The 15,316-nt window shown below is 36.5% G+C and overlaps 1 protein-coding gene across 6 annotated transcripts in view; it reads left to right on the forward strand.

The window, feature by feature from the left end:
- NEDD4L (NEDD4 like E3 ubiquitin protein ligase) overlaps positions 1–15,316 on the forward strand; it is a 194,104-nt gene that overhangs the window by 132,456 nt on the left and 46,332 nt on the right. For 5 of the 6 annotated variants that reach the window (XM_037373198.1, XM_037373201.1, XM_037373200.1 and 2 more), the window contains 5 exons: positions 343–475; positions 1,612–1,788; positions 6,338–6,412; positions 14,542–14,673; positions 15,172–15,291. In XM_037373198.1, coding sequence (XP_037229095.1) covers positions 343–475; positions 1,612–1,788; positions 6,338–6,412; positions 14,542–14,673; positions 15,172–15,291 — 637 coding nt within the window. Of the gene's footprint in view, positions 1–342; positions 476–1,611; positions 1,789–6,337; positions 6,413–6,917; positions 6,964–12,779; positions 12,794–14,541; positions 14,674–15,171; positions 15,292–15,316 lie in introns of all 6 variants that reach the window. The other variant, XM_037373202.1, reaches the window with a different exon arrangement.

The raw sequence follows: 15,316 nt of genomic DNA on the forward strand, positions 1-15,316 counted from the left end.
TGGACACCTCTAAGTTTGGGATGGACAGAATGCTGCTGGGCACCTTGTCTAGACTGTACTTTTGCCAAGAAAGGTTGGATGAGATGATCTTGAGGTCCATTCCAACCTGTAATTCTATGATTCTGTGACATTTGTGAAGTGCTTCCAGTTTTATTTACTTCAGATTGAGGGATTAAATAGCCGCCTATTCATGAGGCCTGACATATGCAAGAATAATGATTTTTATAATCAGAAGCATTAATGAGGTTTTCAAAGCAATGGACAAAGTAGGTATTGCAGTTTAACATTGATTATTTTCTTGTTCTTTTCTCTTTCACATGCTTTCAATTCCCCACTATCCAGTGATGTGGGATCTGATTCAGATAACAATATCAGGCAAATAAACCAAGAAGCAGCCCATAGGCGGTTCCGCTCTAGGAGACACATTAGTGAGGATTTGGAACCAGAACCTATGGAGAGTGGAGACATTCCTGAGGTATGTAAAAGTCTTGGGTTTATGAAGTTGACTGAACTTTGAGCTGATGTGTTTCTCATTTATAAGCTAATTAAAACCTACATAGGAATGTTTTTACATGGCATTTGTGGAAATTGCCTTAGTGACACAACAAAAATCCTAAACAGAGCCATACTTTCAAGGTCCCATGCCTTTATGTGTGCCTGATAATACCTGTATAGTATTAAATACTATGCAAATGCTGGGAGAAGCATTTATAATTCCAAGCATTGCTTGTTACATATATATCTTGATAGAAACACTTTAAATGTTCTTCTTGGAATAACAGTGGAATAAATTGTAAAAAGAAAGCAAGCATACTGGCTGGAATTGCCATGTACTTCAGTTTTCTTTAGTGTCTTGATTTAGAAAAAAATAAGCTGCTGATTTTTTTCCCCAAATACTTGGTTTTAGTTGGAATTCTGAGATGTTATTAATTGAGGTGAGTGTTTAATTTACAGCTAGACTAAAGAAATTAAATTTTGTAGATATTTGTAGGCCTAAGTGAGAGTTTGTGCAAAGCTCTAATCCTATTCAGCTTTAAGGAATATTTTACTATGTCAATCACAGACAAAATTCTTTGTGAAAGCTGTTTTTGCCTCACTAAACGTTATTCAGACCAACAAATAGGTTGCTGAAACTGTTGTTGCACTTGTCACCTGTTAATATGTGATTTGCAGATACTAATGAGTACTTTCTATTATGCTTTTTATTGTAAAATAAAATATAATCAGTTGTTTCTTACAAAGTTTTAGAAAGAGTGCAGAATTAGTTAGTTTTGCACAAAATTTTAGATGGAACTACTTCAATGAGAGCTTTTTTTTATGCATCTTTTCATCTACGTCATTCTCTGTGTTGAATCATAAAGCTTTGTGTCACCATCAACATGAAGACTGTTTTGAAGTCAACATGAAAACTGTTTTTCCTTGTGTCTACTTCACACTGAGTAGAATGTTTGTTTGTGTGTTCTAGGGATTGGTTTATTTCATTAAATATTAAGGCTGGCTATCCTATCACACCCGTGTTTGTCACAATTAGGAGGTCACATAGAAGGCAAAAGGAAAGGAGACTCGGTCTGTCTTTATAAATCCTTAACGTAGTTTCTTCTCTTTTGTTAGCCTTGGGAAACCATTTCAGAGGAGGCAAGTGCAAGTGGAGATTCCTTAAGCTTGTCATTGCCACCTCCTCCTGCATCTCCAGTATCCCGTACCAGTCCTCAGGAGCTATCTGAGGAACTGAGCAGAAGACTTCAGGTCACTCCTGATTCCAATGGGGAACAACTCAGTTCTTTGATTGTATGTGACATGCTGCTCTTTCTATATAAACCTCTATTACTGTAATCTTCTGTTAGTTTGACAAGATCTGAATAATTGACACGGATGGGTAGTAATTGCTGGTCTCAGAAAAACCTGAGCATACAGTTAAAATTATCTTTCAAAAAATGCATCATCATTTCACCATAAAGCAAACAGCCTTGAACAACAAAATTCCTCAATTTAGATTTAATGTTTTCTTCTGTGCATTTATCTTCAGAATCTGCTGCCGTTACACCTTTAGTGAAACAAAATACGTAATACTAGAGAGTATCAAGCTAAGAATGTCTAAAGGAGAGAGGAAAAACTGCTAATGCTGTTTCAGTCATCCATTTTACAAAATGATTAAGTTCAGTATTTTAACTGTACACATTTATATTAAAGCATGTGCTTTCTTACATTAGGCTTTTAAAAACCCCTCATCAAAACTGGATCAAACACTTACAAAGGATTAGTATTGGAAGTAGGTAGTTCTGGTGAAATCCTCCACCAGTTTGTAAATGGCTGGTCTGTAAAAAATTTGTGTCTCACCACAGGAGTTTACTTGAGGTAAAACCAAAAACTGTTGTCTATGTTTGCATTATCCATTAGCTTGTCAGACTGATGATACCACAAAAAATAAGGATAATACACCTACTTGCAAGTGGGGGAATGTCTTGCATCTCTTTGATAAAGAAAACAATTCCAGGTATTAAATAGAACATCATGCTGCAATTTATTCTTTTTAGTGTTCTTGGTATATGCCATCAAGGTACCTTTGCAACTCAAGAGATAAGAAACCATATTTACTCTTGTTCTGATTAAATAGAATCTTGGTTAGGTGCAAGCTTTTCACAAAGAGCTTATGCAACAGGTGTCTTAAAATTATTTGAATGTTATCCAGAGGTTAGTTAGAAAATTATATCTCTGATGGCTAACCATCTGCATAGAGTCTCTTGTGCTTTTGTAGATGCCTGCAGATTTTAGTAGACTGTCACTTGGAGAGGCAGGAGGTTAATCAAATTGTTTTAGTGGCAAGATCAGGGCCTACATTTTTGGTTTACACTAATACTAATAAATGAATGGTATAGCTGCAGAATTGTCTTAATTAAAATAATTCAAACTAGCTTTTTATAAGCCATTAAGTGATAGCATTTTTCTTTTCAGTGCAATAAAAATTATAATCAGACCACACTTGCAACATAAGAAATTGTCAAAGCATTTAAAATGTCCGTTACTCTGCGTTATCCAGTGTAAGTGTGGTGGGTTACTGAAAATAGCAGAAAAAAACAGACAGTGAAGTTACTCTTAAGATGCCTTGCTGAGGCACGCAGAAGTCTGCATACAGAGCCTGTGTGGGTCAGCAGTGTTGAGTGTGTAGCCCCTGCATATCTGTCAGGGCAGATCCTCTCTCTGAACCGTGCTTCCTGCAGCTCTGGCCTCTGTGGGGGCTCACTGGCCTGGTTCAGCACTTAAGTCTGAGCTGATTCCACATGAATGGATGGATGGTGCTTAACCTGGGCTAATAAATCCTCCCAGTTTGGAGGTCGGCAAGCACAGTGCAGAGACATCCCAGAGCTTCGTTTGGACTGACCCAGGTAGGCAGGAAAGGTTTGGCACTTCCAGCTGAACACACACGTTAATCAATGTGCTCTGGTATCTCCACATGACATTTCCTCTTGATCCAGATTTCTGAAGGCTTGTGAGATCAGCTTCATGACTTTGCATGGAGGAAGCATGGATCCAGGGGGTTCCCAAATCAGCCAGCTCTAAACAGGCTTTACATAAAGCTGGCTGAGATCTGCAGGTTCTGGGCTGAAACTAGAAGCCCTTACAACTGCATTCCCCCAACAGCATGCCTACTATATCCAGCCTGACTTTTGATTGTTTTACGCAGAGACTGTTCCAGTGTCTCTACATCCATACATAGTTAATCTACAACACAAATTGCCAACAGATAGTTGAGGAGTGATTGTATGTGTGTTAAAGTATTTTGTCACTCTCCTCATATCTATGTAATGTCAGAAGACACTTCAGACTTGCTGGTCAATACATGTGTCAGACAAATCCTTTCACATTGATCTTTAGTGTAACATAAAAACAAGGTGTAATTACATTATTTTTTTTTTTAATATGAAACTTATAACAGAATGTGCTTTAGGACTGATGTTTTCAAGTAAGAGTTGGGAGTTTCTGATATGCCTCTCAAATAGTTTGCTTCATGGTGTTGCTTTGTTATCTTTCAGTGGTACATAAGGGTGCCCATGTGAGTGGTTATAAATAGACTAGGTCATTTACTTGTTTATTAGTGCATTCATACTTGTACCATTAATACCCAGAAAAGGGTAATGCTAGTCACTCTTTGATTAAAGATGAGGTATCAGTTATGCGAAAGAGTAAGTTTAAGAATTACCCAAGGCTTGTTTCTGTACTTGAAGCTTACAACCTCAATCAAATCACACAGAAAAGCTGTGTGAGAAGATGCATTGGAAGTGAAATGCTACTTAGATACTGATTGATTTTATGGAATACTGTATGAATGCTGTATTTCATTGAATATTGGTCAGCCCTGAAGTGGTCAGGCAGTTGGACTAGATGATTCTTTTGGTCTCTTCCAACTGAAATATTCTATTCATCGCTTGCTTTGTACCATGATCATGAAGGATGTGTCTTGGGAGATTCAAAAATGAGAAGGCAAACAGGAGAATTAAGGCATGATTTTTTTAAAAAAGCAATACTGTAAATTTTTAAGTAAATACATTTTTAAGACTCTCATTTTAAGGTCTCACCCTTAGTATTTGATTTTGGATTTGTTTTTTAAATACCTAATTTTTGTCAGTAATGCATGCCCTCTGTGAATTGCACCATGAAGTAATGAAAGTCATGGTGGAGCGTTCACTTCCTGAAGAGCTGTGTTAAACACTACAGTTTTCATTGCAGTGTCTGGTTTTAAGAGAAGTGTCAACTGCTTGTTTTTTGTTTAAGAAACAATGCTCTTAGCTTAATTACTCAGATTTTTTTCCATCCCTCTTAAATTTTTTTTGTACCAGACAAATTGGACTGCACTTACGCTCAGATTCCCTGTCACACTTAAAAAATCATGGGGGACAGAGGATTTTTAGGGTAAGAGTTGCCCTTTCTGTTTGACCTTTCCAAAGAAATTCATAGCAATTCACCTGATTCTCACAGAGTTTGAACCAGAATTCCTGGAGTTAGTATTTTGACCCAGATTAATAGTGCTGCGTTTTGCCACTGTTTTATGATAGTAGGAAAAAAACCCCACATCTCTTTTTCCTATCAGAATTTGTTCATGTTGACATTTCTGCTTTAGAAAAATGAATGAGTCCTTTTATATATATATATATATATATAAAAAAAAAAAAAAAATTATGTATGTGAAGTGTCACTGTCAACAGAGAAATTGTGTATACCACTACCTGGTAAAAATAGAAGTAGATACTAATTGTTTACAGGAGATTTCCTTACAAAGTGGTTTGTACTTGTAAAATATAAGTAATCTGTCTAGTAATTTAGTATATTCTAATGTCCTTTTTCTGTGTGTATTATTTATATTGTATTTATAGGTGCCCTAATGATCATTACAATACAGACTGTAGCAGTTTGGGTTTGTATGAAATTTCTGGATTAACTCCAGCCAGCAAGCCTCTGAGCACTTCTCTGCCGTTTGTTACAGTAAACTTTAGAGGTGTTCTTAATGTTACTATTGAAGAGTAAGCTAAGCATCGTGTACTAATATGCAAATTTGGAAATTTATTAGTGTACCAGCAGATGATCTCAGCAAGGCTCCCACTGTGGCTGTTACCCAGTGGCAGTTCTGCAGAACTTGCTGCTTTCCCAGCCACAGGCTCAGGATATTGTAGGCACAGGAACCACATCATCATCCCCTGTGTAGGACTGGCATCCTCTCCTGTCTCTGTGCATGTGATGCATATGGGGTTAAGTGGTGCAGTAAGCCATATGTAGAGTTTTGTGACTGTAGCCTACTGATTTTCCAAGGACTGCATTGCCAGTATTCAACCAGGAGTCTTACATTTTCCTTGTACTGCTCATGTTCCCTCCAGGTTCTCTAAAATGTCTTCCAAAGATATTTGAAAATATTTTTTGCAAAAGTTCCATGGCATTTTCATGTCCCATTTATGTCTTTAGTTAAACTACCCCTTTACTGCTGATTCCACAACTGTTACTTTTCCTGCATGTTTTTCCACATGGGATGGCCTATCCTCTTCTGTTAGATTAGGTCAATGCAACATTGTAACTTGGATGCTAAAGATGAGTGCAAGATGTGTATCCAAGTGCTTTCCTTTTCTCCCTTAATCTGAAATAGTCCAGGATGGAATGCAGAGAATTTATGTTTTTCATTGCTTGCCATGTTTCTGTAGAAGTATTAAAACTAAAGACACTACATCATAAGTATTATTTTTTAGGGGTTTGGATTAAATGGAAGAAAAATAAAATTACTGAATAAAACACCACGTTTTAAAACACCTTAACTTAAAAGACATCTTTCTTTCTTTCTTTCTTTTTTTTCCAGCAAAGAGATCCTTCTTCAAGATTAAGATCTTGCAGCGTAACAGACACAGTTGCTGAACAGTCTCAATTATCCTTGGTAAACGAAAGCTAACTTCTATTTCTTTCTTTTTGTTTGAACATTCTGTGATTCAGAATAATATCTTTCCTTAGGTCAGTTCTAGTCAGATATAGATCAGTCATCAGTATGGGCATATGACTCGCCCAAATAGTAATGGATACCGAATTAATATCATCATGGTCAGCAGCTAAAATGAGGACATTCATGAGAGAGAAAAACATTCTGAGACTGAGAGCATAGTCACGCTAACTTTAGTTACGTAACATGGAATTTAGTTCACTACACTGTAGATATCTAGTCAGTGGAGAGAGAAAATGGTTCCCATGGTGGTTTTTTGTATAAGATTCTGACATGGTTATCAGTGATTGATGACTCAATTTTTTTGTTATTATCTTAAATGCTGTTTCCATCTAATTTCTCTCTTTTAATGAATCTGTGATTCCTTACTCCTAAAGATGTGACAGTAATCTGTTACCTTCATCACGAAATATACTTATCTGTAACATTAATTATCATTTAACAGCAGAGTGGTCCATCTAGGAGAGCTTGTTCTTCAACAGTCACAGGTGGTGAGGAACCAATGATAATAATACTCTTTATCAAGCATTATCTCTAAATAAATGTGGGTAGATTTAGGTCTTGTACAATAAGGAACTTTTTTTCACAATCCAGCATTGTGTTGAATGAAAAACTGCCACTGAATCAATAGGGTTTGGGTCTTTCGTTGTTTCAGATTTTCTCAACTTTTCTCACTGCAGTTTCACTCAAATATGAGCATGTTTTAATGATGTGGATGTGCCACTGAGTTTTAACAAAGCTATGCGCTAAGGAAATACCGTAGGCCTCTAAAACATGAAAGATACAATACCTAATTCTTTAAAAACTGTTATTAAAAGAATCAGGGATTAAAAATACCAAATCAGTATACATGTAGCTGTATTCTTAGCTTGCATCTATCTTCCCTTATTCTCCATTAGACTTAATTCATTTTAATTCTTAAAGTTGACCTTAATTTGAAAACTGTGGAGATACAGTGATACATCATATAGCTTTTATGGTCTTAGTGCCAGTTTTCATTTTCCAGTAGTTGTTCAGTAGTCTAAGACTGAATTTTTAGTTTGATCATCCACTAAAATTCTGGAAGTGCTTTTCTGAAAGTGTAATACAAGGAAAGTGATTTTAATTTATATTGGACTTTGTCTAAAACATCTCGTTCTTTTTTAACCTGATTAAATGTCAGTCTGAAGCAAGTTATTTGATAGAAATAATTTTAAAGTATCTATCATAAATAGCTTCTATGAATGTATGTGCTCCTAGATAATTTATTTCAGGGACAGAAATATAATTTAAACTTGATATGTTTCCTATTTATATGTTGTAATGTCAGATCTTAATTTGTGTGTTGATGCATCATTCTGTGATACTGTCTATATTTGCTGTTTTTTGAATTGTAGAATCAGAGGAGCATACTTGTATTTTGCTCCTGCAAACACCAGATTGTTTTGTGTCCTTGCAAAACTTGCTTGACTTACTAAGCACTAGGTAAAACATGTGCTATATTGACCTGTAGTGTAAAGAAGGTCTTTTGTTGGCAGAGCATCTTGGTTTAATTACACTTTTTAGAGCAAAACATTAATACTGTTCTGCAAATAACTGAGTTCAGATTCACTGACTCATAATTAACACATCTAAATTATAGATGTTTTACTTAATTATATTGCAGCTTACTAATGGAACCCTACTCCCCCACTTTGTCTTGCTTCAGTGTCATTTATACTCTGAAACCCAAATCTGTAGAGAATTTAGGACTTAAATAGGCCTCATGCATTTAAATCCAAAAGTATTATCTTCAGAGGTTGCCATTCTCTTTGTCCTTCAGGCACCTAAAGTTTGTAGAGATATAGTCTCTCAATAGTAGAAGTTTCTGGGTCACTTTAGTTTTGCATTCAGAATCCCTGCAAAATCCCTTTCTGGCCCTGGACCCACAAATCGGATGTTCATAAGCCTCCATCCCTAAGGAAGCATAATTCTGCAGGCGTGCTGGGCGCGTGTCCAGGACAGTGGCACAGGGGTGGACTGCACAGAACAGCGATGCTGTGGCAGCTTAAGTGATGATGCCCCTTTATATAACTGGCTTGGTTGAGGTACTTAAAGCAAGAAGCACCAAGTTCTGTGCCTTCCTATGTGTGAGATGATGTCAGTCTTTCATGGCTCTTTCTGGGCTAGTCCCAGTACAGGACTGTCTCCTCTTGAATCTGTTTTGCCATCAGAATGAAAGACGCATTGTGCTAGCAAGGCAGTGATAGCCGTGCTTGGCTCTTTAGCCTGATGACCACTGCGTTCAGTGAGTTGAGCCCCTTCAGGAACAGCAGTTGAACCCAAGAGTGGCGTATCCTGACAAGATTGCTCTGATTGCTGCTGTTTTGAGTGCGAGTTGATGTTACTGCCTTACTACTGATACTACCCTATCTGCTTTGGAGTGTCAGAAACAGCCTGTGTTGCTTTGTGGTCTGTCTTACCGAACTTCGGGGCCTGAGGAGGCTGTTAAAGGGCATATTTATACAAACTAACATTACCTGATATTTTGTTCTCCTTGTAGGTCCAAGCCTAAGCATTTAGATAGCTCCTACGAAACTGGTATACTAAATATGATGTGTAACTGTAAAAATGTTGCATCTGCCCTAGTTAGTGTGGCGGACACTACTATATTGGTAGCAACTGTATTGGGCAGTGACACAACATAAGTAAATTTGTTACTTGAGTGTGTGTGATGAAGTAGGTGCTGATGAATGTAGATAAAGTGCGTGTTTGGGTAAATATATCTGTGCTTTTCAGAATATTTTTTTTTTTAAGTCCCCAAGGACCTTTGTCATTCCTCTGTGAAGGGTACATGGTAAAAGTAGTCTGAGCAAAACCTAAGTTAATTCATCATGTGTCCCAGCATCTTCATTCTCATGACATTTTGTTCTTAACCATAATACTTCTTTTCCTCACACTATTTACTGAAGGCAGTTGTTACAAAGTGTTCAGGTTTTGGGTAGAAGGCTCTTATAAATCTCACAAGTTTCTACTCAGCGTGGTAGAATATTTTTTACACTGGTATCTAACATACAGAAAGGAGATTGAAGGGCAAACTCCATTGTGCAGATTGCAATATGGGTTGCATTAACCTACGATGTATAGTAAGGAGAAAGGCTGCTGATAGCCGAATTTATTTTGGTGGAGTGTTAAAGGAAACATCAGGTGGCATAACTTGCACATCTTTCTTCTGTTTTTGTATCCTCCCAGTCAAAGTTGATAATTTGCAGCATGCTATTACAACTTAATGGTTTGACTTTTTAATTTAAAAACTCTGAATAGTCCGCACCTTATCTTTACTCTGTACTGTAGACAATGGCCTGCATAGAGCAAATGTGAGAGCACTCATAATTTCTCCCAAACTATCAGATGCCTTGATTATCTGATTTTTAACTAAAATGTTGTGGACTGTTTTCAGACCACTTACTGAGGTCTTACTGACCACTGATTAATGGTTTGGAAACCATTAGAAAAGTCTTGGAAAAGGTAGTCTCCTGATCATTGTCTGCCAGCTCTGAGTGGAAAAATAGTGTAGTCTTTTCAGCACTTGACTGTTCAGGAAAGAAGTAAATCAGTCTCATTTGTTTCAGTGGGTATTACTTTCCTCATCTGTTTCACTCTGTTTTCTGTTTCCTATTGTAGTGTGTCAGCTTTCTGACTCATTCAGAAACTTTTTGCATTTCCTTTCTTGGTTATCTAGGCAGTTCTCCAGCTCATTCTCTCAACTATGCTCTTCTCTTAAAAAGCAAATACACACTGACTTAAGCAAGAGTTCTGGGAAGGAAAGAGGGCTTAAAAATGTGAAGCAAGACCAAGAATTGCAGTTAATTATTTTGCTGGAGCAGAGAATGTGGCATGTAGAAAAAGGATGTATCTGTAATTCCCATTGCTCTTGTGGTCTGCACAGTAACTCAAAGCATGTACAGTATATACTTTAGGAAAGAAAATACATTTTGCAGTAAGATGCAGAATACTTGCACTGAAGAATCTAGGTAGTAAAACAGGGAAAACAGTGAAACTCTTGGAATTTTAGATATTAATGAATGGTTTGCAGGTATTGAACTGGAAATGGGAATCATACTTAGCCGTCTAAGTGTTACTGATTAATTTTGCATTCATCCTATTTATCTTACGTATGTTGTAAGTGATTATAGGGTTTTCCTAAAACATCAGCCACAATGCAGTTGCTAATGAATTTTTTAAAAATTTGGCAGAAAAAAATTTCCTTTAGATTAATATCATTTTAATATAAGTAAAAATCTTTTTGTGATATTTCTCCTTTTACTGTTTCATGGCAAAAAAAAATACAGCTTCTAGTGCATCAAACTGAATTAATGCATCTTGCTAATTCCACTTCATTACAATTTTGTAGTTCATCGTTTTTGGCATATATGTTTCTTAAGTAGTACTTGCATATGTAATTTGATAGTGACTACTTCAGATTTAAAATAAATTGAATAAAATGCACAACCATAGGATTGAAACATGTTTGATCAGGCTACATTTAAAATATATTTTTTTTATTAAAAGTATCCTTTATTATAGATAGACATGACAGATAATAGGAAGAACGTATCCTGAATTCCCAGGAGACCAATCTCAACGTTTCTTTAAATGTTCAGGGCAGTAGTGTGGTAATGTAGGAATTACACTTTTTCATAATGTTGGATTATGAGGATTAGAAATGTTTACATTGGATATACTTAGCTTTTTTCCATGACAAGGATGGTCATCAGTGCAGTTGTCACTTTACCAGGAAGACTTCTTTCTAAAACTAGAAAGCTTAACAATTGGTTTCTAAGCTATGTGAAGGTATTTGGTAATCTTCAAGGCTGATTCTTCCCTTGATTTTATTTTAAGATCATACTAAAAAGGTTTAAAGGGTCTTCCTTGAGCATCTTTAATCTCTTACTCATGTGCATTTCTCTGTATTCCAGCATCCATTCCAGGTGTTCATTGAATTAAATTTGTATTCACCTGCTGAGAATTTAAGAGCTCAGAGCCACATATGAATGTTAATACTTTGCAGGGCTGAGTCTTCAGTCCTTCATCTTTACCAAAATCATGTGCCTGTAGAGCTGATCTCCTTCTGCCTGCACTTCAGCTACTACTGAATGAACCAGCCCTGAAAGAGAGGCTGTGTTTCAGATGGTCATCTCTGATATGGGCAAAATACTCAAGAAAACTCGCAGCAGAGGCACCTTTGCTTAATCTCAACTGTTAACACCATGACTATAGTGGTTTAACTCAGGCTCCCTAAGCATGGATGAAAAAATCTGTGTCTACCCCTGGTTAATTGGCTTACTCATTCTCTTGCTGTGAGGCTGAGACATACTACTCTATTCAGAGTTTGTTCTGGTGATCAACTCTTCCCAGCAATTATTTTATACTTTTAATAAAAATATCAGGTTCAATGCTAAAATAATACTGTCACTGTGTAGTGCTGAATTTGTATTGACTTCCAAATTTAAAGCTGTCTCAGTGAAGTGACTCCTGTTGTTAACAAAATAAGCAAGACTGCACAAAGTGACAGCAAAAGGCCTAATGTTATGCACACAACTTCAGCCTGTATGCTCTGCTTCTCCCTTACCTAGCACAGCAGCACATCATCTCCATGAGATGTCCTGAAATTGAAGAAGTGAAAATGATACACCTTCATATTTGATACATGAGAACATGTTTTCTGTGAAAGGACAGAAGGAGAGCATGACTGTAAATCAGAATTCTTTCCATTTTGGGCTTACCACCAAAAATGGGGGTTTGGGTGTTGGTTGGGTTTTGGTTTCTTTTGTGGTGTTGTTTTTTTTTAACGTAAAATAAAGACATGCCTTTGTCTTCTGCAGTAGGCAGTTACCTTAAATATGTAGTCCTTTGTGAGGTGAATTGGGTTAATGAACACTGGAGTAATTTGACCTTTAGAGCGAAGGACAATTCATAGTATACATGTGTTTCTGAGCCTTCTTCCCCTGTTAGGTCCTGCAGCTGCCTGTTGTCAGACATTTGGGTTTACAGTCAGTCTTTCTTCAAACCATGTTTTTAAATGCAGCATCCTGCTTCTTTCAGGAAAAGTCTTGTAAAAAAATCTCTTTTCAAAGCAGTCTAAAGAGAGTTCATAAATCTTCTTGTAAGCAGCAGGTTGTTGGGGGTTGAAGGAGAAGCAACCAGAGCAGCATTTGGCATCTGGGACATTGATACAAGTTGTTTCTCTAGCTCAGATGTCGGTACCTTTCTTCTTAATCTGAACACTGGCATTAACTATCACACCAGCTCAAGAACTCACATTGTTGTTAGAAAATGTGATGTTCAGGTGCAACAAGCACAGTAAGTTTAGTAGTTCAAGTACAAGTTCTGCTTTTCTGTCTGCTGTGCTGCTTTGCAGTTCTACCTGCCAGCATTTAAACCTGAAAATTTTTAAGGACCAGTAAATTCATATTTTACATCTCTAAGCAAAATGCCATGCACCTTGCTACAGCCTGTTCAGGGAAAGACGTGGTAAAAGCAGACTGCTAGATGAAGGTAGTTTGGTTCATTTTTTTAGCAGTAGAAAGCTGCCTATTTCTAAAGGAATTAATGTTGTTTATTCAACATTAAAGAACTGCAAAAAATTGGTAAGACACTGCAGTTCAAGCACTGGTTTTTAATCTGTTGTGGTATGAAGACCTTTAGGGTTCATCATCCTTCAGCTATCCAAGCAGGGATTTGGAAAGAGTAAAGCAATCTCTAGTATTGTAGTCTCCTGATAATTAATGTATGAGTGTATGTTTTAATGTGATTAATCTTAATACTTAAACCAAACACTATTGAACCAAAGATCTAGACGTAGATGCTGAAAAGCACTTTGCACATGCCAGTACTTTGATGCAGTTATTAGTATGTGGGCTTCATTAAGAGAGCAAAAACACTGTTCTGCAGAGTTTAGCAGTTTGCTTCTATCTGCTGTGAATAAGAGAAAAAGCCTATATCTCTCTCACTCTTGGTATTTCCATCAATTACTTGAGAAAAATGCCTATCCTGAGTATTTTGATTTTCTTTTTTGCTTCACTGGCAGCCAGGATACCTGTTTGTTATACAAGCAAGTGATGCCTTAAAAGGAGTCCCGAACTAGAAAGTGACTAAGCTTAAGAAGTGTGTAGAGTTTATGGTCTAAAAACTGTAACTCCATGGGCATCCTCCTCTTCTAAAATACATATTCAGATGCAGACAGCATCAGTGTTACAAATTCTCTCTAGGCTGTTTTTCTTCAAGAAGCTTTGTCGTTTGTGCTACAATGCATTTATTTATTTCTTCCCTCTGTATGTCCCAGAAAAAAAATGTCCAATTGGTTTAAGCATTGAACGTTTTCCTCACAGGAAGTATACAAGACAACATCAGCAACATGTAATAACATAACTATTGGGTTGAGTATTGACATAACTTGTTTAATGACAGTCAGTGCCTTGTCTTTCTCATGGAACTTATAGTAAAATGATCTTTTCATACTAAAGTTGGGGATCTAATTTGGGGTGTATCTTGTGTCTTCAGGACACCTAACCCTAAATACAACATGTGTAACTATAACAAAATAATTACACTTCAGTTTTTAAACCCAGAACGGTTTCTTGCAACTGATTCAAGGCAAAGTGGTAAAGAACAGGACAGAACTTGAGATATCTTGACTGGACTGCATGGTTAATGTAATTCTTACTTATCCATACTAATAAAATGGGAAAAAAACCCCACCTTTTTGAGGAAAATCATTAAAACACAAATTTCCTTTTTTATCATTATGTGTAATCTACAAATGAAAAAATTTGAGGACATATAAGCTTAGTTGTTTTGTGAACAAGATACCTGAATCTGTGCAAAAGTGAATCAAAAGGTCTGTTGTGAGAAAAAAATTAGTTGACATAAAGGAATATGAATAAGAGCTTATATTGAATTAAATCAGAAACAATATTCTTCTGTATGTTTTTTGTGTTTAAGATTGTTGTAAGTTAACAAGTTCCTTTATTTGTAAAAACAACAGACTTAAATTTAGGGGGTTTTTAGCTGTTATAAAGTAACGATACAGTAATTTCTTGCTTGAACAGCCTTCAGTGGCCTATGTACATACTACACCGGGCTTACCTTCAGGCTGGGAAGAAAGAAAGGATGCAAAGGGCCGTACTTACTATGTCAATCATAACAATCGAACCACAACATGGACACGGCCCATTATGCAGGTATGAAGATTGTTATAATGCTTAATTCAGATAGCAAACACTTATCATGTATTGAGTATAATGTCAGTTGAAGCAGCTCCTCAGAACTCTGAAATTAAAAAAAAAAATCCTAAGCATTGTCATAACAACTCAGGATAATCATAAAAAATTGCAATGATTGGGATTTTTTGTTAATTCTTTTAACTATATTAAGGTACAGATTAAGTTGATTGCCACAATGGAAGGAATTCAGAGAGGTACATATGAACTATTAGAAGGAGGCAAATACATTCTTAAGATTGAATTTGAAAGTTGTGTTGATCTGTTAATAGTACCATACATTATTTGCCCCTCCAGAGGAATGAAATTAAATACTTGATCTTTATGAAAGTATATTTAACATTTCCTCATAATAATAACAATAATAATAAAAAAGAATAATTTCATCATTTAAGTGTCTACCTCTTGGATGTACTGTGTTTCTGACAATTTGCTACCTTGTGTTTTCTTCTGAAATAGCTTGCAGAAGATGGCATGGTTGGGTCATCAGCAAACAGCAGCAACCATTTAAGTGAACCCCAGATAAGACGGCCTCGTAGCCTCAGTTCACCCACAGTAACTTTATCTGCTCCACTGGAGGTGAGAAACACTCTTACCAAGAAAA

The sequence above is a fragment of the Falco rusticolus genome, chromosome Z (genome assembly GCF_015220075.1).
Source record: "Falco rusticolus isolate bFalRus1 chromosome Z, bFalRus1.pri, whole genome shotgun sequence".
Taxonomy (NCBI): Eukaryota; Metazoa; Chordata; class Aves; order Falconiformes; family Falconidae; genus Falco; species Falco rusticolus.